Raw genomic sequence first — 26,740 nt, forward strand, 5'->3', positions numbered from 1 at the left:
TTCTATCTCCTTACACACCCAGATTCCTATTCTCTTGCTCTTCAAAGCACAAAAAAAGAAAGACATGGGGTTAAAAAAAAAAAAACTCACAAATCTTAAAAGCACATTTGATTACTGAAAAGAGTGTGACATTTAAAAATTAATTCATTCTGCTTACCTACGATATCGTTAATGCGAGCCAGTGATGAGTTATCTGAAATATCAAGTAATATGACAAAATCAAATGCAGATGGGAGAAAAGAGACCTCGTTGGAAGTTGTGGGGCCCAAGGCCAAGGTGGGCATTTGTGCTTTCTTCCTCTTTGACTGTAGGGATTTTGTTTTGTATCCTGTAAGTGCTTCCTCCAGGAGCGTGGCTTGATTTAATGTCATTGGAAATCCATCAAGAACCCAGCTTTGGTCCACAGGTATCTCCCTAAATTCAAACAGCACAATCCATTAGCAGGCTGATAGACACTGCGACTCTGGTTAGTGAGTGCTGCAGTGAATGCCTTCTCTTTATGTAATTCACCCTAATGCCTAGATTATATTATTCTGTAGCTAAAGTAGGAGGGTTTCTTATGTGCTCTGATTGCTTTCTTGCTTAAAATCCGTCTGTGGCTTCCTGCCGTCCTCCAAATTCATCCTCTTAACTGTAAACTTCTAACCTTTCACAATTTTAATGCTCACAGGCAGATGTCCTCTCCCTGATGGACATATATGCGGCACTGTAAACCCTATGCTCGTTGCCTGTACTTCCTCAAACTCCTCATCTATACCTCACTGGGGACTGAAGATGAGCAGAAAGATGTGTGTAGTAAATCCGACACAGGTCGTAGTTCACATTGAACACCGGTGTCATCAGTTTGGACATGTCCTCACTCTCCCCATTCCTTAGGGTCTTTACTAATTTCATCATATCAACAAAATAGTCTTGAATTAAATCTTTCAGGTTATTCTTTTAGGTTTTGTTTTCTTTCTTGTTTTTTTTTTTTTCAAGACAGGGTTTCTCTGTGTAACAGTCCCGGCTGTCCTGGAACTTACTCTGCAGACCAGGCTGATCTCAAAATCACAGACATCTGCCTGCCTCTGCCTCCTGAGTGCTGGGATCAAAAGTGTGGACCACCACAAAAAGGACTCAAGTACCTTCAAATTATGTAAAACTGAAAAATCCTTATATTTTAAAGGTATTAATTTACTTATTGCTTTGTTACCTTTCATTATTAAAAAACAGATTTACCTTTCCAGAAGTTTCTAAGCCTTTTGCTGACTGCCTGAAATCCTTCTGATCATGTGGCAGGAAGAATGGGGTGGGGGGGGGACAAATTTCAGAAAGATTTCAGTAGTTGGTCAAAAGCATAGAACTTCAAATGGCTTCCTGTCTAATGATTTTCACCATGGCTCCCAGCTTCCTTTCTGGCAGCTGCCTTTATCTTCTCCACTAGGTAGGTTATCATGAGCAGGAAGAAGGCACTTGCATTTCACTTTTCTGACCCTTCCAAAGAGAGAGAGAGAGGAACCTTCTGCACAGATTGTACTTGCTAATTCTTTTGTTCAAGTCACAGGAGAGAATTCCCTTAAGTACTTGACCTCTTCTGGGACCTGCTGCCTCAGACGCCACAGCAGACAGAGGCAGAGGTTAGAGCCATGCTCATTCCATGCTAGAGTGAGGCAGCAGACAGCAGGGAGCCAAGGAGCCTGACTCTGGTTCTTGTTACATCACCACCCAGACACAGCTATGTAACTACAACATCTAATGTTCCTTTTTCTCATTAGACTAGACTGAAAGATTGTAAACCAGGGACAGTCCTCTGGAGGTGTCGTAGAGGAAATAGAAATGGTGTTGAGTATGAGGATGGTGATTTTTGGGGACCCTCCAGATCTATTAAAACCGATGTGAAGAATTGCTTGATGTTTTGCATATCCATTTGCTCAATGCACAAAGAGCACTGTGGTAAAGTGTACTTTAAGCCATTTCTGAGAAATGTGAGGCTAAAAACCCTTCCAGCTCTGAGGGTAGCAGCCTTCAGTTACAATTACTATATACGTAAGTGTGAGGCAGCCTTAAAGATCTAAAGAAGTCTTAAAGACAACATTAAGAAGGAGCTTATCCCAGATGGATAGTAAACAAATTCTATAAACTCTTTTCCTTCCTCTTGGGTCTTAATGTTTCCCACATACCACATAAGCAATTCCATTTCCTCTCCAATTTTTTCAACAGAACCTTTTACTCTTTTTTTTTTTTCCTATTCTGTACAGATTATTTCCTTTTTCTACAGGACAACTAGCCTCTTATAATATACATGTATAAGAAAGCAAGGTTGTGGAGAATCTTTTCTCAGTAAAAGGGAGGAAATAATGACAGGTTCTTTGAAGTTTTCTTCTTTGTCCCCTGTCACATTCCCTCCTTGTGTTACAAGTATGTGCTTTGTCTATGTTGTGACCACCACACATTGTCCTGGGATTCCTGGACTCCATTTCCACACTTGTCCCAATCCATAACACGAGAAAGTGCAGAAGCCCATGTTCAGTCACTTGGAATCTTTGTTCTCACACCTTGCCCTTGGGATTACCTAATCACCCAGTACCTAAAGGCTGACCTCCTTTATATCAGGTGGAAGTCAAAGCTAATCAGAGAAGTAAAGTATATGTATGCAAATCTATCCTATATCTCATTTCTATGTTATTCTTCATACATCTTTCTTGGGTAAATAAGACATAAAATATGATAAGGAGATGACTCAGTAATCAAAGTGCTTGCTATGTAAACATGAGGAATAAAGTTCTGATTCTCAGAGCTCAAGTAAATGCTCACTGGGTGTGGGACCCGACTGTAATTCCATCCTTAGAAATTGGATACGAGAGAGATCCAAGTGAATTGGCTGGGAAGACTAGCTTTTATGTTCAGTTCAGGGTTTTCCTGAGAGATTCGGACTCAAAAGAGAAAGAAAAAGAGACAATTCCAGATGTCAAACTTAGGCCTCTGGACCCACTCTCACAATTACATGCACACTCTCACATGTTTGTGGTCTTACTTAAGTACACACATCTATACGTGCAGGAAAAAAGAATATATTAAACAGGTCTGAGAAAAAAAACTGCAATACATACTTAATAGCATTTACCAGGATGCTAATTATCAGTACGTCTGGGATGCTCTTTCCTCTTCTAAGCATAAGTTCTGATTTTGCACCAAGTTGAGCTCGCATGCTAAGCTGTGAAAACAAATGAAGAATGATAGGAGAGAACTGATGGAAAAGTAATATTCCATTAAAGGTGTTGAGTGGTCGGCCAATGGCCATGCTAGCTAACGAAGATCCTGAGGACTTACCCCACTTCTGGAGTCAGGGAAGCATTCAAGGAGGATCCCTACCAATTTTCAGGAGCTCTGTCACCCCAAATTCTCCAAATTCCATACTCTCACACTTGCAAAGAGAACGCACCTGCTCCAATCACTCATGTCTATGAGAGACGCCCTCTGGAAATGCACATATCCATATAGCTCTTAAACATCATTTGGTGATCAGCCTCTAGACTTTCAGTTCTGTTCTTCCTTGATATTTGGCCTTTCTTTTTCTATCACTAGTTCACCCTAGTAATTAACTTTTTTTTTTTTGCTTTATCCAGAATTAATAATTATGACTTCTAGGAGGGTTAATTCTATACAAGTTATGTGCTGTCACATGATGTAGGTTTCCCTAGAGCCTGGTCTTTACTCAGTCACTGGGGTGCTTAATATCAGATGAGGATCTAGCGCTACTCAAAACTATTCAACCCAAGCATATTCTTATGACAAATGTTATAACAATTGCTTCTCAGCCTCTGACAGAACAGACTTGTTTCTTTCATCATCTCTCTGATCTCAACCTTTGTTAAACATTTTGGGTATATGCAGCCCCACCCTGTGACTATGTACCTGCTCATATTTCCAGAGAGGCTTCCTAAATCCTGTTACCTAGTTCTCTTACCTCTTTGAGTTTGCTTAAGTCTTGCTTTCTCCAGAAAGTAGACCTTAATTTAACACCAGAATACTTCCTTCCACAATACTGCTCTTACTCTACTCTTCAGATTTTCCTAAACCTGATTATCTTTGACCGTGCTGTTCAATTCATCTGTGAGTGTTTATGGCCAATGACCTGCCCATGTTTAGAAGGATGTGGTCTCCATAAGAGCAGAGAAGTCAGTCAGTTTGGTTGTTGACATGTCCATGTAACGTGGTGTGTAGGAAAAGATAAGGAGACTTTCACCGAACTGCAAATGTAACTACATAAGCAAACCTAACTTTTCTGTAAATTCATATTTCACATGAACACAGTAAAAGTTCTAACTCTCTACTTACTGCTTTTCTAAACTCACTTCTCTCTCAATAACTTATCCATCATACTCATTATTTGGTTGCAAGCCCAAAATGTTTTTTGTATTTAATCAGTTCTAAAAGCTGAATGATAAGCTTGTTTGGAATAATGACATTCTGCATAAAAGAATCAATTATAATAAAAAGGTAAATGAAGCACACATGATTAATTTTGTCATTACTTCCCTCTATATTTAACCAATACTGTTTTTGAAAGTAATAATTTCCTTTAGAAATAAAACCAAGTGAATTAAAAAATCATATGTATACATTTATAAACTAGTAAAATGGCATAGTAGTTTCTACTGCATTAGAGAAAAATACTGAGAATATAATTAATGTGATGGAAACCTTACTAATCATTCTTTAATCAAGCATAATTTAAAATCAAGAAGAACATTGTTTAGTTCATAATATTTGAATACATATTCAAAGAATACAAATTAGGGTACATTTTAATGTATGAGTAGACAAGTTAGATTATAATACTTACTGATAAAAAGCTGTCACTTGGTATGAATTGTTCAAATTCATTATTCTTGACACCTAGTAACAAGGAAAATAGTAAGATCAGAGTCCCAGCATTCACATCTACAAAGCATGCCTGTGGTTGGCCCTCTCTAGTTGGGGAATAAGGGCATTACCTTATTCTCCATGTCTGACATACTCAGCAAATAAAACATTCACTTCCAGGCCACAGTATTATAGTTCCCCATTTGGTAAACAAACCAACTTTCTCAAAAAAACATTAAAATGTTAATTCACTGCATTTATGTTGTTCCTAGATTGTGAAGTTAATAGATGATAAATGTTTTGGAAATATTTAGAAATCAGAATGGGCTCAGTTAAATTCTATGGAAAAGTGTTTTCAGAATAGATTTATAATGAAAGGATACTAATATTTAAAGACTAAAATCATGTATTAAGATACGAAATACCTGGAAAAATGAGCAGAGCGTGACTTTCAAAGGAAAGAAAAAAAAAAGCCACCGTGGAAGAGTTATACAGTTATTGCAAATCTGTGAGTTTCTCTATGCTGACAGAGGATAGCAATGACCATAGAGAGGAGTCTGAGCTTTACAGCAGAATGTGAGAGAATTGAAAAGCATCATTAACACATGTGGAAGTGCCATGTAATAGTGAAAGTGAGTCTACAAATAATCTGAAGAAGTGAACCCGGATTCCAAGCAGAGACCTTATCATAGGTGTTAGGAAGCAGAACTCTATTGCTGTTGTCAATTAAGGGGGTGGTGAGGGGAGGAAAAGCCAAAATAGTTTAATGAATAGGGAACCAATGTCCTCCTGAGCAGAGCAAAGCAGACTCTGATGCTGTTCTATGCGGAGAGCTCTGGTGCTAGGTGCTCACACATACACACTTACATGTGTGAAAATGAAAAGCAAACAGACAGATACAAAAACAAACGACAAATAAAGAAACGAGCTAATATACTTGTCCTGCTTGCTTTCACAAGGCGGGCTTTAAACAATTTAAGGAAGAGGGTAAAAATGCTGACTGTAATTTCACCTTTATTCTCAAGTGTTAAGTGCAGACAATGGCTACATTGTACATGCTCAATAACCGTACAAACAAGCACGTAATTCTCCACTGTTCACAGCTGCTTCCCCTGAAACCATGTTTGACACACTCTGACTGTGTCTGTATTATAATTATGTTGCAGTATGAGTAACGGCTGACTTGTTCTGACACATTACTGGCTGTATAGTTTTACCTTCTTTTGGGGGTACTGCATCTTCTGGAACTGGCGTAACTGTTAACACATTTGTATCCTATGGCAAAACAGATAGACCAACAAACAAACAATCAAACGGGTTCAATATTGCCATTCTTCCATTACATTTCCATAATTCAGTGTTTAAGAGCAAACTACTTTATCCACATTAACAATATTAAACTGGGTAGAAATTTCTATCCTAAATTATTTTCGGAAGCAAGTACAATTTTGTGAGTATGGAATTTATAGAGAAGCACAGTTACTTGTGATGAAATATTTCAAACAGCTTTCAATTTCTGTTAAGTCTAGAAATTTCTATTTTGTAAATTTAAAAAATAAAAGGAAAACTGTACAGTTTACAGAAAATATCTTAAAAGAATACTCCTAAGCTGTCAGTCCAAGGGTAACTAAGAGGAAAATGTGCATTATCCATTACTCTCTTGAACAAATTGAAAGCTTGCCACAATGTGAAAGCAGAAAGAACTACACTATGAAACAAATTTCCATAACTTATGATTTACTAATATTTGTCCTGTGAATGGAAATCATTGGGCGTAAAGCCTCTGTTAATTGGTTCAATAACAGAGACAACGTGAGGTGAGAGAATGAGAAGTGGGCTTCAAATCTGAGGTTCAATCACAAGTAGGATTCTACAAGCCTTCTGGCCTTGAGAAAACAAATCAATATGTAGGGTTTCTACTACTGTCTCTAGAACACGGCAGAGCTGAACCACACAAAGGTTCATAAAGTCACACAATCTTCTTTTCCCTCCCCAGAATGAATTGAATAAATTGCAATGTAAATGTTAAAAATGGAAATGTGACCAATTTATGTTACTTGGAGTATTTCTTCTGACCCCACAGCACAGCTAAGATATATGATCAATTGGTCTACTGTGGCAATGGACAAAATTGATCCAACTAGCTGTGTGTCATATGGTTCCTGGATATCATTTAAACAGCTTCATACTGTGAATCTGGAGACCAGCACCATGTCCTCTGCTACTCTTAAATCTGTGGGGGTCCAGCACCTGTCTAGTCCACTGTGGAAGGCCAGATGGATTCTCTATCCACATATTTGGAAGCTGACTGTTCATCACTTCCTGATGCTTAGTGATGGAATGTCAGTCTAGAAATCAGTGAACTCAGTGCAAGTGTAGGTCCATCTCCTAACTGATCACACACACACACACACACACACACACACACACGCCAATCCTCTACCAACACCATTCACCTAGCAGCTCCAGCCTCTGTGTCATGCCTTCATTTTATTGTCACAGAGTTCAAAATAAACTCACAACTCAGAATACTTCATCTAGGAAAATTAATTCATGGAGAAGGGATAGGAGAAACATACCCTCGCCTCTTGGTCTACAGAACAGGAACTATTTTCCTCTTTGCATCTTTCCTTAGATGACCTTTGGTATTCTATCCTGATCTATAGCTGCTGTGTACCAGCTATGCAAAACTGAAGTCACACTTGCCTGAGTTTTGCTCACTTCTTTGTGGTCCACTATAGTATCTCCTTTATCATCTTCATGCTTTGGTGGTGTCTTAATGCCTTTTTCTCCATCGTTAAATGCCCGAATAGCCTCTTGAACAAGAGTATCAATAGAAAGTACACGAATAGGGAAATCTAAATGCAAAAGACAACTTGTAAGTATCTTGGCCTCCCGGGGCACTGATGCCATTGTCTCTATGTTCTATGCAACAGTATATTACTGTCTCCATACCATTACCTTTTGGATTAAGCTATTTTTTCTTGTAGTAAAATTCACAGTACATGAAATAAACCATTTTAGCTAGTTTTAAGGGTATACAACTCAGTGGCACTGAGAAATATACCAAGCTACATGACCATCATGATAACCCTGCTCCAGGAATGTTGCATTACCTCAAGAGTAAATCCACACCTATTACACGGGCACATGTATCCCCTATCTATGGTCTAAGAACACATGAACCATTTTCTATCTGCATAGATTTGTCAATTTTGAGCTACTTCACATAAGTTATCACCTACCTCTTCTTGTTTGTATTACTCAGCATAATTTTGACAAGATTGAACATATCCCGATTACTTCCTCTTTTCTGCATTTGGAAAAAATCAGTCACAGAATTCTGCTACCATAGAAATTTGATGAAAGATTTTCTCTAACTAAAGCCTTTGGTTTGACTCTTATAGTGATAGACATTTGTAGCCGTGGTCAGAATAAATAGAATCTAACACGAAAATGAGAAATTAAGGCAACTTACCATTTTGTAGAGACTTTAGAACAGTAGTTTTTCCACTGAGTGTCTTCCCCAGTAAACAACCCTTCACAGCAAATGAAGGCAATTCAGTGTCTGCAGCATGATCCTCAGATGGACTAGATTTTTCAATTAATCTCAGAAGCACATGACCCAATATGTTATTGTTGGTTGGTGGTGAACTGTTAGCCATATTCTCTGGTATGGCCCACTCTCCAACCATGTTCTGCAAAAATAACAGCCAAACAAAACAAAACAAAAATGTCTTAGAAAAGCAGAACTGGAGCATAAATGACAATTAAATACTAAAAGAGACATTGTCAGAGGAGTCGAGGGAGGGAAAACTGTGGTTGGAATGTATTATATTTATTTTCAATAAAAGTACAAAAGAGGTGAATCCAGGTTGTAGCGAACAGAATGTAACTAGTATTATAATTAATTATATTCCAGAAAATCAATAGCAATACCACCTTCATGTTATAGAATATTAAACAAAATTCCTATACAAAACATTAGGAAACTTTAAAATGGTTAGTTTTAGAAGTAGATATCTTGAAATAACTGAAAAAATTATCTAATTTATATTATGGCATTTAAGTTAACTTAAAACACCTTTATTGAAATTAACACATAAGGTAAATAAGTTTAATATTAAAATAAAAATAAAATAATTTAAAAATAATTGCAAGAAACCAAAAGGGAGTAAATTATAGACAAAATGTAGAAATTAAATTGGAAAGCAAATCTATGAAGTAATATTTATTAATAAATCTATGGAACATAAATTATGGAAGTCTACTTGCTAATGGCTTTGGAAAAAGAGGAAGAAGATTTGTCCATGTCATAAATCAATGGAAGGACAGTAGCATCATGCTCAAAGCTAACTTAAATATTATTAATTACTATGTACAGTAAAACTTGGTATTAAAGTTAGAGGAGCCATTAATGGTTTAGTAGATTCATTTTTTTCATTTAATAAAATTTTTATTTATTTACATTCTAAATATTGCCTCCACTCTTTGGTCCTCCCTGCCCCAAGTTCTTCACCTCCTTCCCCATCCTCTTTGCTTTTGAGAATGTGCTCCCTTACTCTCCCACTCACTCACTCCTTACCTGCCTCCCAGCATCACCCCCGAGGAATCAAGTTTCTACAGGATTAGGCACATCCTCTCCAACTGAGACCAGACAAGGCAGTTCTCTGCTACTTATGTGCCAGGGACTGTGGACCAGTCCATGCTTGCTTTTTGGTTGGTGGCTTAGTCTCTGGGAGCTCTGAGGTCTACGTGAGCTCATACTGTTGTTCTTCCAATGGGGTTGCCATCCCCTTCAGCTCCTTCAGTCCTTTCCACTAACTCTTTCTTAGGAGTCCCTGACCTCAGTCCAAAGGTTGGCTGTAGGTATCTGCATCTGTCCCAGTCAGTTGCTGGTAGACCCTCTCAGAAGACAGCCATGCTAGGCTCCTATCTGCAAGCACAATATGGCATCAGTGACAGTGTCAGGGTTTTATGCCTATGCCTGAGATGGACCTTAGGTTGAGCTGGTCACTGGATGGCCTTTCCTTCAGTCTCTGCTTCATTTTGTCCTTGCATTTCCTTTAGACAGAAGCAATTCTGAGTCAAGCATTTTGAAGATGGGGGGGGTGGCCCCATACCTCAACTAGGATCCATGTCTATCTACTAGAGGTGGTTTCTTCAGGCTCCATCTCCACACAGTTAGGCCTTTTGGCAAAGGTCATCCCCATTGAGTCCTGGAGCTTCTCACATTCCAGGTCTCTGGGACTTTCTAAAATTTAGCCCAGTGCTACATAGTTCCACGAATTTTCTCGGCCCTCTGGGCCTCTCTCCTGTCTTCCCCCATACCTGATTTTGCCTCCATTCCCTACACTTATCCCATCTCTCATTCTGGTTTCTCCCTCCCTCTGCCTCCCATTATGATTTTCTTTCCCACACTTGGGCTTTCCTTTCTCTTAAGGTTCATAGTCTGTGAGTTATAGCATGGGTGTTCTGCATTTTTTGGCTAATATCCACTTATCAGTGAGTACATACCAGACATGTTCTTCCGAGTCTGGGTTATCTCACCCAGGATAATATTTATTTTTTAATTCCATCCATTTGCCTGCAAAATTCATGATGTCTTCTTTTTTTAATATCTGACAGTATTCTGAATAGTATTTCTGTATCTGTTCAGCTTAGGGACACTGTAGTTGTTTCAAACTTATGGCTATTACAAATAATGAACATAGTGGATCACATGTCCTATGGTATGGTGGACATCTTTGGGGTATAAACCTAAAGGTGGTATAGCATGTAGGACTCTTTCCAATTTCAACCATCCCTGTAAACCCTTTCTTAGCATTTTAAAATAAGAAAATGGTATTGACCATTTATTGTTTCATTCTATTTACCCCATTTGGCAATATTTCTAAAACTTTATGTCATGAATAATCAAACATTTCCTATGTTTTTGACTCTCCTTTTAACAGTACTTTTAGTAGAGCATGTCTGGCAAGAAAACAAGTTGTCATGTTTGATAAGTGCTGTAGGTCAGGTTCTTAGTCTGGTGCCAGAATTCCTCACATGACAATATTGGAGATAATGAAATCTTGAAATGAGCAAAATCTATTTTTGAAGCAAAGCATTCTGAGGATTTTCTTTAAAAATTTAAAGAAATAAGTCTGTAATTAAAATGAATGTTTTTCTCTTTTTTATTCCTATAGAACATTTTACTTTTTAAAGTATTTTCTTTTTGGACTGGGGATATAGCTCAAAAATAGAGCATTTGCCTGGCATGTATGAGGTTCTAAGTTCAATTCCAAGCAGCACACACAAAGAAGTACAAAGGATAATTTTGGCTTAATTTAATAGCTTTGGTTTTGCCAGTCCAGTGCTGAATTGTCTGCACTGCTGATTCTGGAGCCTGAATGATGACTTGCTTCCGCCTCCAGGCACTGGACTTGCTTATTCTTATAAGAAGAGAAGTGAGAATGATTTTGGATAAAGCAGCCAATTAGCAAGTACCCAAATTAAAAAAAAAAAAAACAACCCAAGAACAAATCCTTGAATTCCACATTGATGTGATATGTGCCAAGGTTCTGCTCGTTGTTGAGCTCTTCAGTTTTCCAGTCTTCACTAAAGGGAACAGTATCACATGGAAATTTGATATCTCGGGTTCCCATATGATTCGGCTTTTGCTTGTCCTGTATCTTTGTAAACCCGCTACCTGGTAGCACAATTCAATCTGTATAAAATTGTTGTGACAGATGTAGCAGAGGACCGCCTTGTCTGGCCTCGGTGGGAGAGGATGCACCTAATTCTGAGGAGAATTTGATGCCCCTGAGGAGGGGGATACCTAGTGGGGGGACCCTCTTAGGGCTGAAAGGAAAGTGGGACGGGGTAAGAACTCTGTGAAAGGTGACTGGGAAGGGGTTAACATTTGGGATATAAATCAATAAAATAATTAATTAGTAAAAATAGTAAAAAAAATTACTATCAGTTGCCTACAAAAATTGTAAAGTTCAAGTAAAGTAACACTGTGTACAAGACTATGTGAGTACTAAGAGCAAACATTTAGGGAGCTGACAGGTATTGCTTTGGGCATTTAACAGCACCACACATCTATAAAGACAAACGACCATTAGCTTTGCCTCAGTAGAAAAGTATGCTTCTTCACACTGGGGTCAGGACAAAGCCCTTCTACATCATAGAGTTAGTTACAGATTACGGCCAAACACAATGGAACAGAACATTGCTGTAAAGAGAACAGAATGTTCTGGCTGGGAAAAGAACTGAACTCTGGCCTACGGAGATGAGCAGGCAGCGACTGGGAGGAGCACCCTGAACAGGACTGCAGGAAAGGGGCAGCTTAATACAAAGACCAAGGAAAGAGCAACAAGGACACCAGTGAAAAGGAGATCAGAAAAACTGAAAGGAGAAAATTGTGACTAAAGCCAAAAACTTTAGCTGCAAGTGACCTTAAGAGCTAAGGAGTAACCAAAATATTTTGGCAGATTTTTACATGTTTGTTGCTTATGTAAGTGATTGAAATAATTATGTCAATAGATATATAATTCACACTTTCAGACATCACTATCAATGTACACATTGGGCTATAGGTCTCAGGATGCTAATGCTTGTAGTGGGCAGACTAGGTAAGTATTGTTTACTACAAACTATTGTTTGAACAGGCTGTGTTTACATTATTACATTTGAATTATGTAAGCTATCAAATAGGTATGGTGATTGTTTAAGATATCCTTACTTAATAGTCAGAATTTTTGTAGTGTCTATGTAAATGGAATAAGTATTTTTGAGTTGTATGTGCAGAAATCAACCATCCTGTGAGTTCATGTCTATTTAAAGACAGAGGTCATAAAACTGTAACAATGTAAATGATGGATTCTCTTGGTGCAAATAAAGTAACCAGTTCACTACTATAGATTTATTGATTGATTATAGGTCAATCAATAAAATAGGTCAATACCTTCTAGGACCTGAATATCTGGGCCCAGACTGGGCATATATTATTCTGATTATGTAGATCTATCACTTAGCTACCCAAGTTGGATTAAAAGTGCCCATGAGCCTCCTTGCATTTTACTGTAGAATTTAAAATGATTTACCTAGACTTTCCTTTCTAGCCATTTTTCAGTCAGCCAGAACCTTTAGACTTCTTGTTGGTTGTTTTTAAATTCTTGGACTTTTATGTGTCATTGTGAGCAAATAGCATCTATTTCATGGGTTGAGGCTCATACTTCAAGAGCAAAAAATTGATCTTCTATTTCCTGTAGATTTCCTTTTTGCCTGGTTACTGGATATTTCTTCTGTTCAGGTAGAATGCTTTCTTAACAGATTATTTATCTTCTTTCATAATAATTGTGACCAATAAAATGAAGAAATTATTCTTGAATTTATTATTTTTATTTCTTGAAACTCCTTAAAATTAAAACTGAGATGTTCCTTCACTATTATCACCTTTTTACGGAGACATGGTTTATATATCATTGGATAAACAGAATCTAGGCCTTAGGAGATGTTATTTACGAGTCCCTAAAATCTTGAGTTGATTGTAGTGTACCATTTCATAATAGTCTAAAGTTCCACAGGATCCAGTTTTTGTCTTCACAGATAACTAAGACTTACAACCTACATGGCCTGAGGTGGCTCAGGTTAAAGCCAGTCTAGAATGCTCTTGGCAATTTAGAATTCAGTTACAGATGAAAAGATGAAAGACATGGAAAAAATCTCTTCCTTCAAAAAAAAGAAGAATAAGCTTTTTCTGGTGGATGCAACAAATGTCCTGTTTTCTACATATGTCAGTCAGTTTCCTTAGATATTGGAAGTCATGTTTTAAAATTATTTAATAACATTTATATTATCTTTCTATAGTGACCAAAGACATGGGACAGAATCTTTCAATAAACATAATTAGAGAAGCCTCATAAATATTAATGTTGTAAAACATCAGTATTATGTTCCATTCAGAGCATAGCCACTGTGTGGCAATTATACTAGATTACTTCTTAACAAGCTAATATAAAGGAAGGGAGAAAGTACATGTAAAACAAAATGTAACATGGAAATAGTCAAAGTTTTCTTGGTGTGCAAAGATTAAACATAATGATTTTTAAATACCAAAAATTTTCACAAGGTTATCTTCTTAGCTCTTGAATTATAAATGATTTAAGGTCTAGGTATACCCCACTCTGAGAGGGTGCTATACACTTATTGTTTTTTTTTTTTCTAAGAAAGACTGAGGCTTCCACTTTTTGGCCTTTCTTTCTTTCTTTCTTTCTTTCTTTCTTTTTTTCTTTCTTTCTTTCTTTTGAGCTTTATATGGTCTGCAAGTTGTTTCTTGGGTATTTAGAGCTTTCTGGGGCTAGTATGCAATTATCAGTGACTGTATATTATGTCTGTTCTTTTGTGACTGGGTGTGACTCAGTATATGTTTGGTATAAATAAGGCAGAGAAACAAAACCCTAGTTAATGAGATGCTCATATGTACTATGTGTTATATGCATTATTTCTAACAGTATTGTCTTGATTCTTTATATTTATCTAATTGTGTCATATTTCTACATATTTGTACAATAAATAATGGGAAATAGAAAATGTAGCATACACTCCAGATACTGAGAATTAACTACTTAATAATGTAGCTTATATGTGACCTGAGTTAAATGAGTTACTGCATAGACATTAAATTTTGGTAATTTGATGATGTGCAAAGATGGTTTAAATCTTCAAAAAAGATAAACATATATAATAGAACACCCAATCTGTGAGCAAGCTCAGAAAGTATCATTATTTTATAAGCAGAAGCTAGCAAGGATCTCAATGATATTAATAAAATTAGTTGATGTAATAAGAACCTCTTAAAGAAGCAGACTACCAGAAAACTTCTAGAATTGATAAACAAATTCAGCAATTTGCCAGGTAAAAAAATCAATCGAACAAATCAATAGCCTTTTATATAACACCAACAAATATAGAGAGAAAGGGAATCATTGACATAAATTCATTCACAATAGCCTAAAAGAGAATAAAATATTTAGACATAAATCTAGCCAAGCTAATGAAGGACATCTACAATAATCATTTAAACCTCTGAAGAAAAAATAAAGACACTAGAAAATAGAAAGATATATCATAACCATGGGTAGGTAGGATTAACACTATGGAAATGTCCTACCAAAAGCAAGATATCCTTCTCCAATCCCAATCAAAATACTCATCTAATTCATAGAAAACCAAACATTTATCCTAAAATTATTATAGAAATACAAAGGAGTCTAGATACCAAAATCAATCCTGCGAAGAAAGTACAATGCTGGAGGGATTATGAGTCATAGCAATAAAGACAATGTGGCATGCACACAAAGCTACACATGTAGAACAATGGGATAAAAAAGACTCATACATGAACATATGTGGCTTAGGGCATTCAATATTTGACAAAGGTCTCAAAATGTCTGATGGAAAACAGAAAGCAAATTTAACAAATACTATTGGGAAAATTGAATTTCCACAAGGGGAAAAATGAAATTTGACTCATATCTATTGCCTTGCACAAAAACTAACTCCAGATGGATCAAAGACCTCAACCTGAAACACCAAAACCACTCAAACAGAGTGCCAAGCGTGATTTGGGTGTAGGAAAAGACATCCTAATCCAGTTGCACAGGCCTTAGGTGCCAAAGGCACCACATAATTCATAAACGGGGCCCAGAGACCCCTGAACTAGAACTCATTCAATATCCCCCTCCCTGGAGACTAGTTTTCATGGTACCAGAAGGTGTCGTGCAAGCTTCCAAAACTATCAAATGTTTTCCCAATTATGACACGTATGAGCAACGCCAATGACCACCATGTTAGTATAACCCTAAGGGTACAGTCATGGTACACATACCTTGGTGATAACTAGTAGCTCTCTAATTGAACTTACAACCTACTCAACAGGAGGGAGACCATCTAGTCTGGTACTAGAAACCTAGCTAATTACTCAGTGTTAGTAACAAGTGGTTATTGGAGGAGAACATACAACCACTAATTTACCGAACTAGTACAATACCTAACAACAACCGAAAATACTTATCCTTATACTCACAGACAAGTGTAGCCTTCATGTCTCATGAAGGAAACTTCTCTTTGTATTAGATGGGGACCATGACAGAAAACTACAACCAATCAAAAAGCAGCTGGGGAGCCCGTTCTAAATGGATTCATCCACAAAAGACTTCCACACATAAGGCTCAGAAAACACTACACAAGAGAGGACTGAAGGATTGTAAGAGCCAGAGGATCACAGAGTTTGCTCTGAAACTGTGACTCCTAGGAATGTCAGAAATGACACCCATAGATTATCTCTCACCTGACTGCCCAAATGTGCCCCAACAAGGAAGACACCATTGAACATGCCAAACTTAGAGAACAAAATCCAGTGAGGCCACAACTCTATACTAAGAACTGTAGGCAACCAAGTTGAAGTCTGAGACTGGGAAAGGTGGCTTTTCCCAGGGAAGAGCACATCAACTGGTTGTTGAGTTCCAAATGGTCAGCTTAGGAAACACACAGGGAGCATTCATTTTATGGACTGTAAAATTTATATTCATCAATATGTAATCATATACACATTTATAAATGAAAGAGAGAGAGAGAGAGAGAGAGAGAGAGAGAGAGAGAGAGAGAGAGAGAGAGAGAGAGAGAGAGAGAGAGAGGAGAGATTTGAAGAGTGGGGAAAGTTGTTATTGAATGTAATTAAAAAGTTTCACCTTAAGTGCATTAATACACCCTAAAGAAGTGAATGTTACAATGTTACAAAAGGAGCCAAACAAAAGGAAGTACTAAGTAAACAGACATACTAAGTAAAAGGAGGCACTCGGTGCTCTAAAAGCAGTTCAAAGCTGTTATCACAGAGTGCCAATGATAGCTCCAGATATGGAAAAGGCATCTCAGGAAAGTGTGGGCATTGTTTGCATTGCTGGTTGTATAGTAGCACTAGACGACTGCAAATGAATGTTGCAAAACTTTCACAGAAAATTGCCTGACATAATTAAGTTGAATGTTTGTAAGGTCCAGGTTGGAATTTAATTTCCAGTGCAATTACCAAGGTGGGATGTTCTAGGAGGTAAACAAGCTTGTTCACACTCATATGGCCCAAGTTTAGAGCTTCATTAAAGTGCCGAAGATTCTGCCATGTGATGCCAAGGGAGAGGGCCTGGATCTTGGAATTTCTCACTTCCTCAACTACAATAAAGCTTCACTTTTTGTAAATTGAAAGAAAAAGATACAGAACTAGGTTTTAAGAAAACATCTCTATTAATCTAAAGCACTGGATTGCAATCTCAGCAAGCAAACAAACACATTTATTTTAAAATGAAACAAGTGAGAAATAATTTATAAATGGAAAAATTTCTATGTGACCAGGTTAATTGTGTACTTCTACCCTGGAAGTTCTCTTAGGCCTCCGGAACTGGTTTAAAGAGTGTGCCAGATGATGGCGAGACATGCAGGCCGCCATTTTAACACTCTAATCTAGTTTTACCTTGCTTGCTTTGACCACTGGCATACTGCAAAGGCCCCGTCTCCATCCCCCGTCTCTTCTTCCTGTTTCTGGTCTCTTTGGTCATCGTGAATGCACATCTGATCTAAATACACAACTAATCCTGGCCCAAGATCTCCTGGCTGACCCTCTGGCCAGGCCTGTCCTGGGTTTTCTAAGACATTAAATAAGATGGAACCACATCTCTTGTTTCTTACTGCTGTGACTTGGATGTTCTAGTTACAGCAGTTATTTTAAAATAGTTATTATTACAGTTACTCTAAAATAGTTATTATTATGGTTATTCTAGAATGACTAGACTATTTTAGCCAGTATTCTAGCTATTATATGTGGGAAATTTGACTTTCGGGGAGAAATGCCATTTTGCCCAGGAAAAGTCAGGCAGGAATTCAGCCTTTAGTCCCTCTTTGTTTTTATAATCTCTCTCCATACTTCCTCTACTCCAACTTTTCCAGAGTTCTGAAGGGTGCCGTCTTGATTTGTGTTTCATAACTCAAATTCGTGCTAATGCCACAGGATCCTTAGGAAAAGAAAAAAAAGGTGGTTATGTGTCTTGTCTAACTGCTTATTCAGCTCAAGTGAGCTGATATCTCCCCAGGGCTCCTGGAACTGTTTGATAATGGGATGGTTTGACAGCTAGCTTTCAATACAAAAGACTAGAGATGTAGATCCTGCATTTGAGAAGTAGCAGAAAGGAAAGGGTGATTTGCATGGCTGCTAGCATGTTCTGAAATTTCATCAAAGAACTCTGATGGGATGAGCTCTGGATTGGAGGTTTCAGAACAGTTTAAATGGTATATTTACTCAGGGAAAGGAGTCTGGCAGCTTTGCTAAGTTATTAGACTTCCAGTCAGGTCTGGATGTGGTTTAGGTGTCTCCCAAGGAGTCTAGCCGTCAGATTTCAGAGAAGCCATGGGATGAGAGTATCTACATCTTACTGACTTTGGCAGGATGGGTGTACCTCCAGAGGGAAGCTGGCATCTGCTGCCAGCAAACACTGTCTGAGTCCAATAGTCATGATGGAAAAGCAGAGGTTGACTCCATTTCACTTGATATATGCAATCTCAGGGTGAGTTGAACAGTGTTTTGGTTAGAAGCAGGACTATATATGTAGCTAGCACCATGCTCTTTAATGTATTCCATTATTCTGAATGATCAGAAAATGCAATGAGGTTCTGATAGAAGAGTATTTCTCAGTTATACAACAATTTGTGTCCTAACAGTAGCTTCTGTCAATATTTCATGGCCTAATGTTATTGAAACAGTCATGTTTGACAGTAGCCTACACATAGGAAAACCCAGTTCTATCTATGATGTACTTATCTCTTTAAGGAATCTTAGCTTAGCATGGCCAATTTTTCATTATTTAACACAGACCACTGTGAAGATTGCAAGTCCACCCTTGAGGGAGCATGGAAACTCACTGTGCAATCTAGTCACTTTATCTTACAACACCAGAAGCTAAAAGAGGACAACAGTTGTAGGCAGTTTTTTTCAGAGATTTCCACTTCTGAAATCTAAGACAGAAAACTTTATATATCCACCATCAGCGGGCTACAGGTCTGATTACAAGGGGTAGCTAAAACAGTCTAGAAGAGATGCTTCCTCTTGAGCATTCAGTACTGCTGAGTGAAATTCAGTAAAAACACAGTGCAGACTGTGGGTTAGGGCTTGGCCTACTCTCAGATTCTACATGGCCTCACAGTGACTCAATTGAGAGGTCACTGAAGGAGTAGCCTCATCACCACAAAACAAAGGTCCCTATTGTGTTTTTTTCTTCTGCTCTGCAAGAAACACTGCCCCTTCTGAGACCTTAATTTGGAACACTGAGAATTATAGCATCCCAATGCTTTCAGAAGCACAACATCCTAAAAAAAAAATTATAAATGACTTTTATGTTCCTGAATTTCTCCTGATACCATGTGACCTTGGAAGAGGATCATGTTGGACTTCATATCATCTCGCCCAATGCTGAGGACCCAAAACAATTGTAGTGGTTATGACCACCCCGATTTAAAACAACAAAAGAGCAGCCAAACCCCAAGAAACAACTGTCCAAATTGAGCTGCATTCTATATAGTCGGCAATCTATCGCAGACAAACGGTACTGACTGACAGACAGACCCTGGTGGACAGCAGTCACTGTCTTCGTGTGTACCTGCTGGTCAGATCACCAGGCTCTGAGGGACGCCTCCAAGCTCATCATCACAAAGAGAGGCCTTGAGAAACTTGATGGGTCACAAAAGCAAAGCAAAGCAAATGACATGTATATAAGAAAGGCACTTGTAGAAAATATATGAAGCTTGAGAGGCACGGAAAGGATTTATGAGACACAATAGTTGGAATGCACTATAAACATGTGTGAAATTGTCCATAAACACAATAAAAAGAAAAGCCCTGGAGAGCAGGCATATTTCTTTTAACACCAAACTTTTCCTAACATTTAGTATTCTGGGAGTTGATTGTGACTCTTGTTGAGAATCTAAGAAAGCATTTAATTTTATCAGTTGCTGATGTCTTTATTCAAGACTATAATGATATGGGACAGGCAGAATATTTACAGAAGAGTGTCCTTAGGTAATTTCTGAACTCTTGTGTGTGTGTGTGTGTGTGTGTGTGTGTTAGCAACTACTTACTCTGTCTAGTCTAAAGCAACCTTTATCATCTCATATGTGGAATGGAAACATATTTTCAGAGTTTTCTAGAATTATACATAAAAATTCTCTTTATTCATATTTAATATTAATTAAAGCCACCTCCATCATCTGTAAGCCCACAGGGACTTCTTTCTTTTGAAATAAATTGGCCATAAAAAATACTGAGAGCAGGAGAAATAGTCTTCCCAAGAGCCGAATTCCCCAGTTGACTATCAAATACTAAGTGGTTGCCCCTAAAATCATATAATACAAGGAATATTAGGTATATATATATTCTATATAACTATGTAGAATAGTCATCAGAGAGGCCCCTACCTATATGAGAAGAATGAGAGCAGATTTCTTTTGCTTTCTAACTTAAAATGCATTAAACAAAGGTGATCATTTGAAGTCCAGAAATGGAGATTTCACTACAGACCTAAATTGCTCAGTATCTTTAACTTAGACTTCAGGGCTCTGGAACTTTGAAACACAAATATTTGTCATTTAATCCACCTAATGTATGGACTTCCACTATAAAATCTGTATTGAATAAATGAAATGATGGATTTACATGACCCTAGCATCCACTGACTAAACTCCCTGTGCTTGGTACCCTGTGAATGACACCACATGAGTGGTGTAGGCTCAAGTGATATTTTGCCTAAAAAGAAAGGGATTGAACAACTTATGAAAGTGGGCTCAGATGGGCTGAGAAGTCAGGGAGGAAGGTAAAATTCCACTCTGGAAGTGGTCATTGACTATAAGCAATTCAGTCTATTGGGTCACACTCAATGGGATGTGGAGGAGAAACAGAATGATGCCTGAAATATCCAAGTGAACACACTCAAGCAGTTTAGGACAATAACTCTGTTTCTTACTTAGTTCCTCAATCCGATTATCTGTGAGAAACAACTGGTGAAAAGCACTAGTACTATATAAACATATCTGAAGATTAAAACGCATCACAAAGCCTAATCCATGGGTAGTCTTAACCAACTACCACAAAGACAAATGATCATAAATCAAAACATTTTGTCATTAAAAGTAAAAATAACTGTGATTGAAAAATCATTACTAGGAAGTTGAAGTAAGATGATGTGATAAAGAGAAAATAGCTTTTTTTCAAGTGATAAAAAATCCAGTTACTTATAGTGGGTGTACAGAAGGGAGCTAGCTATACAGAGGCTTAGAAACCTGTGAATCTTTCGAAAACCACAGCTAGTAGCTCACTGAATTAACACAAACACCAAATATTAGCATAGTCACCCCTTTGTATAATGGGAGGATTGGTTTTGGGACTGAATATAAATCATACAGAGGAAAGCTGAAGTTCCTTATAGAAAATATTGTTAACCTTTGCCTATCATTCATGAACATCACCACATATCCTTTCCATCATCACTGTATAATTTTAAAAATATCTCTTATGTAAATCCTATTGAAATGCATTAGTAAAGTGAATTGTTTACGGAATAACAACAGGACAAAATAGTTTTTATGTGAACCATTATTTGTTGGTTCACATAAATTGACTGGCTAGCTCAGTGGATGCAGAATCCACGGAGGTCGAAACTCTAGTAAACTCACTCAGTAAGCAACTATTACTAAGATGTATATATGTCAAAATGGACAGCTGGGGAAGAAGAAGAAGAGGAGGACTTTCCAGTAAGAACCACAGTCTGGGCATCATTTGGGGTTTGGGAAGATCACAAACTCACCAAGAAAAATCACAGGCCTGCTATCTGTGCCTGTACTGATGCCTATGCTGGAAAGGTTGGGAGAATACCTGGTTGAGCATCTATTCATGTCTATTAGTATCTATTAAGTATCACTTCCATACTTTGTTTAAAAAGTTGTTATCTACCTAACTCATTTTTGAGGCTACAATAACCCTACAAAAAAAGAGAACCTCAGACCAATCTCACTTATGAACATTGATTCAAAAATACTCAACAAAATCCTTGCAAACCGAATCCAAGAACACATCAAACAGTCACTCACCATGATCAAGTAGGCTTCATCCCTAGCATGCAGGGGTGGTTTAACATACACAAATCCATAAATGTAATCCACCATATAAACAAACTCAAAGAAAAAAACCACATGGTCATCTAACTAGATGCTGAGAAAGCATTTGACAAAATTCAACACCCCTTCATGTTAAAAGTCTTGGAAAGAACAGAAATCCAAGGCCCATACCTAAACATGATAAAAGCAATAAACAGCAAACCAACAGCCAACATCAAACTTGACAGTGGGAAACTTGAAGCAATCCCACTAAAATCGGGGACTTGACAAGGCTGCCCACTCTCCCCCTACCTATTCAACATAGTACTGGAAGTCCTGGTTGGACCAATTAGACAGCAAAAGAAAATCAAAGGGATACAAATTGGAAAGGAAAAAGTAAAAACATCACTATTTACAGATGACATGATAGTGTACTTAAGCAACCCCACAAACTCCACCAGAGAACTCCTACAGCTGACAAGTTCAGCAAAGTGGCTGGATATAAAATTAACTCAAACAAATCAGTAGCCTTCCTATATTCAAAGGACAAACATGTGGAGAAAGAAATTAGGAAAAAATACCCTTCACAATAGTCAGAAGAACTATGAAATACCATGGTGTGACTCTAAATGAGCAAACGAAGGACCTATATGACAGGAACTTCAAACCTCTAAAGAAGGAAATCGAGGAAGATCTCAGACAATGGAAAGATCTCCCATGCTCATGAATTGGAAGGATCAACATTTTAAAAATGGCCATCTTGCCAAAAGCAATCTACAGATTCAATACAATCCCCATCAAAATTCCAACCCAGTTCTTCATTGAGTTGGAAAGAGCAATGTGCAATTTCATCTGGAATAACAAAAGACCTAGAATAGCGAAATTCATCTTCAACAACAAGAAAACATCTGTGGGAATCACTATCCCTGACCTCAAGCTTTATTACAAGGCAATTGTGCTGAAAACTGCATGGTCCTGGTACAGAAATAGCCACGTGGATCAATGGAATAGAAGATCCAGAAATGAGCCCTCATGTATATGGTCACCTGATTTTTGACAAAGGAACTGTAAACATTCAATGGAAAAAGGACAGCCTATTCAACAAATGGTGTTGGTCCAACTGGCACTCAGCATGCAGAAGAATGGAAATAGAACCTTTCTTACCTCCTTGTACAAAGCTCAAGTGCAAGTGGATCAAAGATATTCACATTAAACCAGATACACTGAAACTATTAGATGAGAAAGTAGGGAAAACCTTAGAACTCATAGGCACAGGAGAAAATTTCCTGAACAGAACACCAATGGCTCAATCTCTAAGGTCGAAGATTGACAAATGGGACTTAATGAGATCGCAAAGTTTCTGTAAGACTAAAGACACTGTCAAGAAAACAAAACGGCAGCGAACAGAGTGGGCAAAAATCTTTACCATTCCCATATTAGATAGAGGCCTAATAGCCAAGGTATACAAAGAACTCAAAAAGCTAGACACCAGAGAATCAAACAGCCCTATTAAAAAATGGGGTACAGAGCTAAACAAAAAGTTCTCAATTGAGGAATATTGAATGGCTGAGAAACATCTAAGAAAGTGTTCAACATCCTTAGCCATCAGGGAAATGCAAATCAACACAGCCCTGAGATTCCACCTCACACCAGTCAGACTGTCCAAGATCCAAAACTCAAATGACAACAGATGCTGGCAAGGATGTGGGGAATGAGGAACACTTCTTCACTGTTGGTGGGACTGTAAACTGATACAACCACTCTGGAAATCAGTCTGGCAGTTCCTCAGAAAAATGGACATAGTACTACCTGAGACCCAGTTATTCCACTTCTGGGCATTTACCCCAGAACATACAATAAAGATACATGCACCACAATGTTCATTGCAGCTCTATTTATAATAGCCAGAAGCTGGAAAGAACCCAGATGTCCTTCAGTAGATAAATGGATATAAAAATTGTGGTACATTTACACAATGGAGTACTACTCAGCTATCCAAAACAATGGCTTAATAAAATTCTTAAGAAAATGGATGCATCTAGAGAATATTTTCCTGAGTGAGATAACCCAGTCACAAAAGAACAGACATAATATGCAGTCACTGATAATGGGATACTTACCCCAGAAAGGTCTGAACACCCCAGAAACAACTCACAGACTGTGTGAAGTTCAAGAAAAAAAAAAGAAACACCTTTGCTGGTATTAGAACCTGCTTTTCCTGTAAAAACCCCAGATGTTTTTCAGTAGATGAATGGATACAAAAATTGTGGTATATTTACACAATGGAGTATTTACTCAGCTATCAGAAACAATAATTCATGAAATTTTTAAAAAATGGATGCATCTAGATAATATCATCCTGATTGAGATAACCCAGTCAGTCACAAGAGAACAGACATAATATGCAGTCACTGATAATTGGATACTAACCCCAGAAAGCTCTGAATACCCCAGAAACAACTCACAGACTATATGAAGTTCAAGAAAAAACAAAGGCAAAAGAAATGAAAAACCATTATGCTTAATCTTTACACATCAAGAAAACTTTGACTATCTTCAGGTTACATCTTGTTTTACATGTACTTTATGCTCATTGTAAGTAGTAAGATTTTAATGCATACTATCAAACCTTTAAAGAAACCAAGCACTGGCAAAAATGTATTCATATACTTTTATGCAAAAATGCTTAAAATTTGTACATTTATCTTTGTTTTTTTTTTTTAAATCAAGTTGTTCAATTAAAAAAAAAGTCGTTATCATCACCCCACTGAAACTTCCTGAGAGCCCACTGGGGATGAGTAGTCCATGATGTCCATTTCTTAGCAGATGGAAATTTCTAGAATTCATTGCTAGCACTATTTTACATGTAGCCAATTTACAAGTAGAGCAGGAGAGCTGGGAGGTTACCCAGCACAGTAACAGTAACAGATCTAAGCTCAGACGTGGATGTTGTCAGGATTTTAGAGAAAAGGGGGGATAGAAAACAGTCAAGTATATCAAGAATGCAAATACTTTTGAAGATCTGCATTTACTTGTAGAAAATAGAAATCTTGAGCAGATTTAGCAATAACAAATACAGGTGTTTTCAGCATTGATATTTACAAGGAAAATTGATCTGATGGGTTTTTGTGTGGTTTAGGTATCAACATAACTGTGGCTTCTTGAACGAATTAGGTAGTGTTTCTTCTGTTTTCCTATTGCAGAATAGTTTAATAAGTATTGGTATTAGGTTTTCTTGAAGGATATTTTAGGATTATCGAGAATTTTGGTTGAAAGACTTTTAATGACTGTTTCTATTTCCTTAGGGGTTATGGGTCTGTTTAGATAGTTTATCTTGTCCTGAATTAACTTTGGTATGTGGTATCTCTCTAGAAAGTCATCCATTTCATATAGATTTTTCCAATGTTGTTGAGTATAGGCTTTTAAAGTAGGATCTGATTATTTTTAAATTTCTCCAGTATTATATCTCCGTTTTCATTTCTGATTTTATTAATTTGAATACTGTCTCAGTGTCCTTTAATAATTACAGCTAAGGGTTTATCTATCTTGTTGATTTTCTCAAAGAGCCAGCATTTAGTTTTGTTGATTCTTTGTATTTTTCCTTTTGTTTTTAATTGGTTGATTTGAGCCCTGAGTTTGACTATTACTTATCTTTTACTCCTCTTGGATGTGTTTGCTTTTTTCTGTACTAGAGCTTACAGGTGTGCTAGCATGAAATATTTCGGTTGGCAAAATCATCCCCAACCTCAAGCTGTACTACAGAGCCATAGTGATAAAAAACCACATGGTATTGGTACACAGACAGGTAAGTATATCAGTGGAATGAACTTGAAGACCCAGAAATGAACCCAGACACCTATGATCACTTGATCTTTGACAAAAAAGCCAAATCCATGTAGTTGTGGAAAAAAGCATTTTCAACAAATAGTGCTGTTTTATTTAGAGGTAATTATGTGAAAAGAATGCAAATTGATCTATTTATCTCCTTGTAAAAAGCTCAAGTCCAAATGGATCAAGGACCTCCACATAAAACAAAATATGCTGAATCTATAGAAGAAAATTGGGACAGACCCTTGAACACATTGGCACAGGGGGAAATTTTCTGAACAGAGCACTATTGTTTCAGGTTCTAAGATCAGCAATTAGCAAATGAGATGTAATGGAACTAAAAAGCTTCTGAAAGGAAAAAGACACGGTCAATAGGACAAAATGGCATTCAACAGATTAGAAAAAGATCTTTACCAACTCTACATCTGATAGAATGCTAATATCCAATGTATACAAAAAAAAATCTTAAGAAATTAGACTCCAGAGAACCAAATAACCCAATTACAAAATGGGGCACAGTGCTAAACAAAGGATTCTTAATGGAAAAATTTTGAATAGCTGAGAAGCACTCAAAAAATGTTCAACATCCTTAGTCATTGGGGAAATGCAAATCAAAAGAACCCTGAGATTCCACCTCACACCAGTCAGAATGGCTAAGATCAAAAACCCAAGTGACAGCAGATGCTGGTGAGGATGTGGAGAAAGAGGAACACTTCTCTACTGTTGGTAGGATTATAAACTGGTGCAGCCACTCTGTAAATCTGGTGGTTCCTCAGATATTTGGAAATAGTTCTATCAGAAAGCCCAGCTATACTACTACTGGGTTTATACCCAAAAGATGCTCCAATATATATCAAAGATAGGAACTCTACTATGTTCATAGCAGCCTTAC

The 26,740-nt window shown here is 37.4% G+C and overlaps 1 protein-coding gene across 2 annotated transcripts in view; it reads right to left on the reverse strand.

The window, feature by feature from the left end:
- The window catches only part of SPEF2 (sperm flagellar 2), a gene marked incomplete at both ends in the record, with an annotated part of 153,734 nt that overhangs the window by 83,653 nt on the left and 43,341 nt on the right, over positions 1 to 26,740 (reverse strand). For both annotated transcript variants that reach the window (XM_080933724.1, XM_080933725.1), the window contains 6 exons: positions 158 to 414; positions 3,090 to 3,193; positions 4,826 to 4,878; positions 6,063 to 6,120; positions 7,552 to 7,703; positions 8,324 to 8,543. In XM_080933724.1, the coding sequence (XP_080789850.1) occupies positions 158 to 414; positions 3,090 to 3,193; positions 4,826 to 4,878; positions 6,063 to 6,120; positions 7,552 to 7,703; positions 8,324 to 8,543 (844 nt within the window). The remainder of the gene's footprint in view (positions 1 to 157; positions 415 to 3,089; positions 3,194 to 4,825; positions 4,879 to 6,062; positions 6,121 to 7,551; positions 7,704 to 8,323; positions 8,544 to 26,740) is intronic.

Source organism: Micromys minutus (assembly GCF_963924665.1).
Source record: "Micromys minutus genome assembly, chromosome: 20".
Lineage (NCBI taxonomy): Eukaryota > Metazoa > Chordata > Mammalia > Rodentia > Muridae > Micromys > Micromys minutus.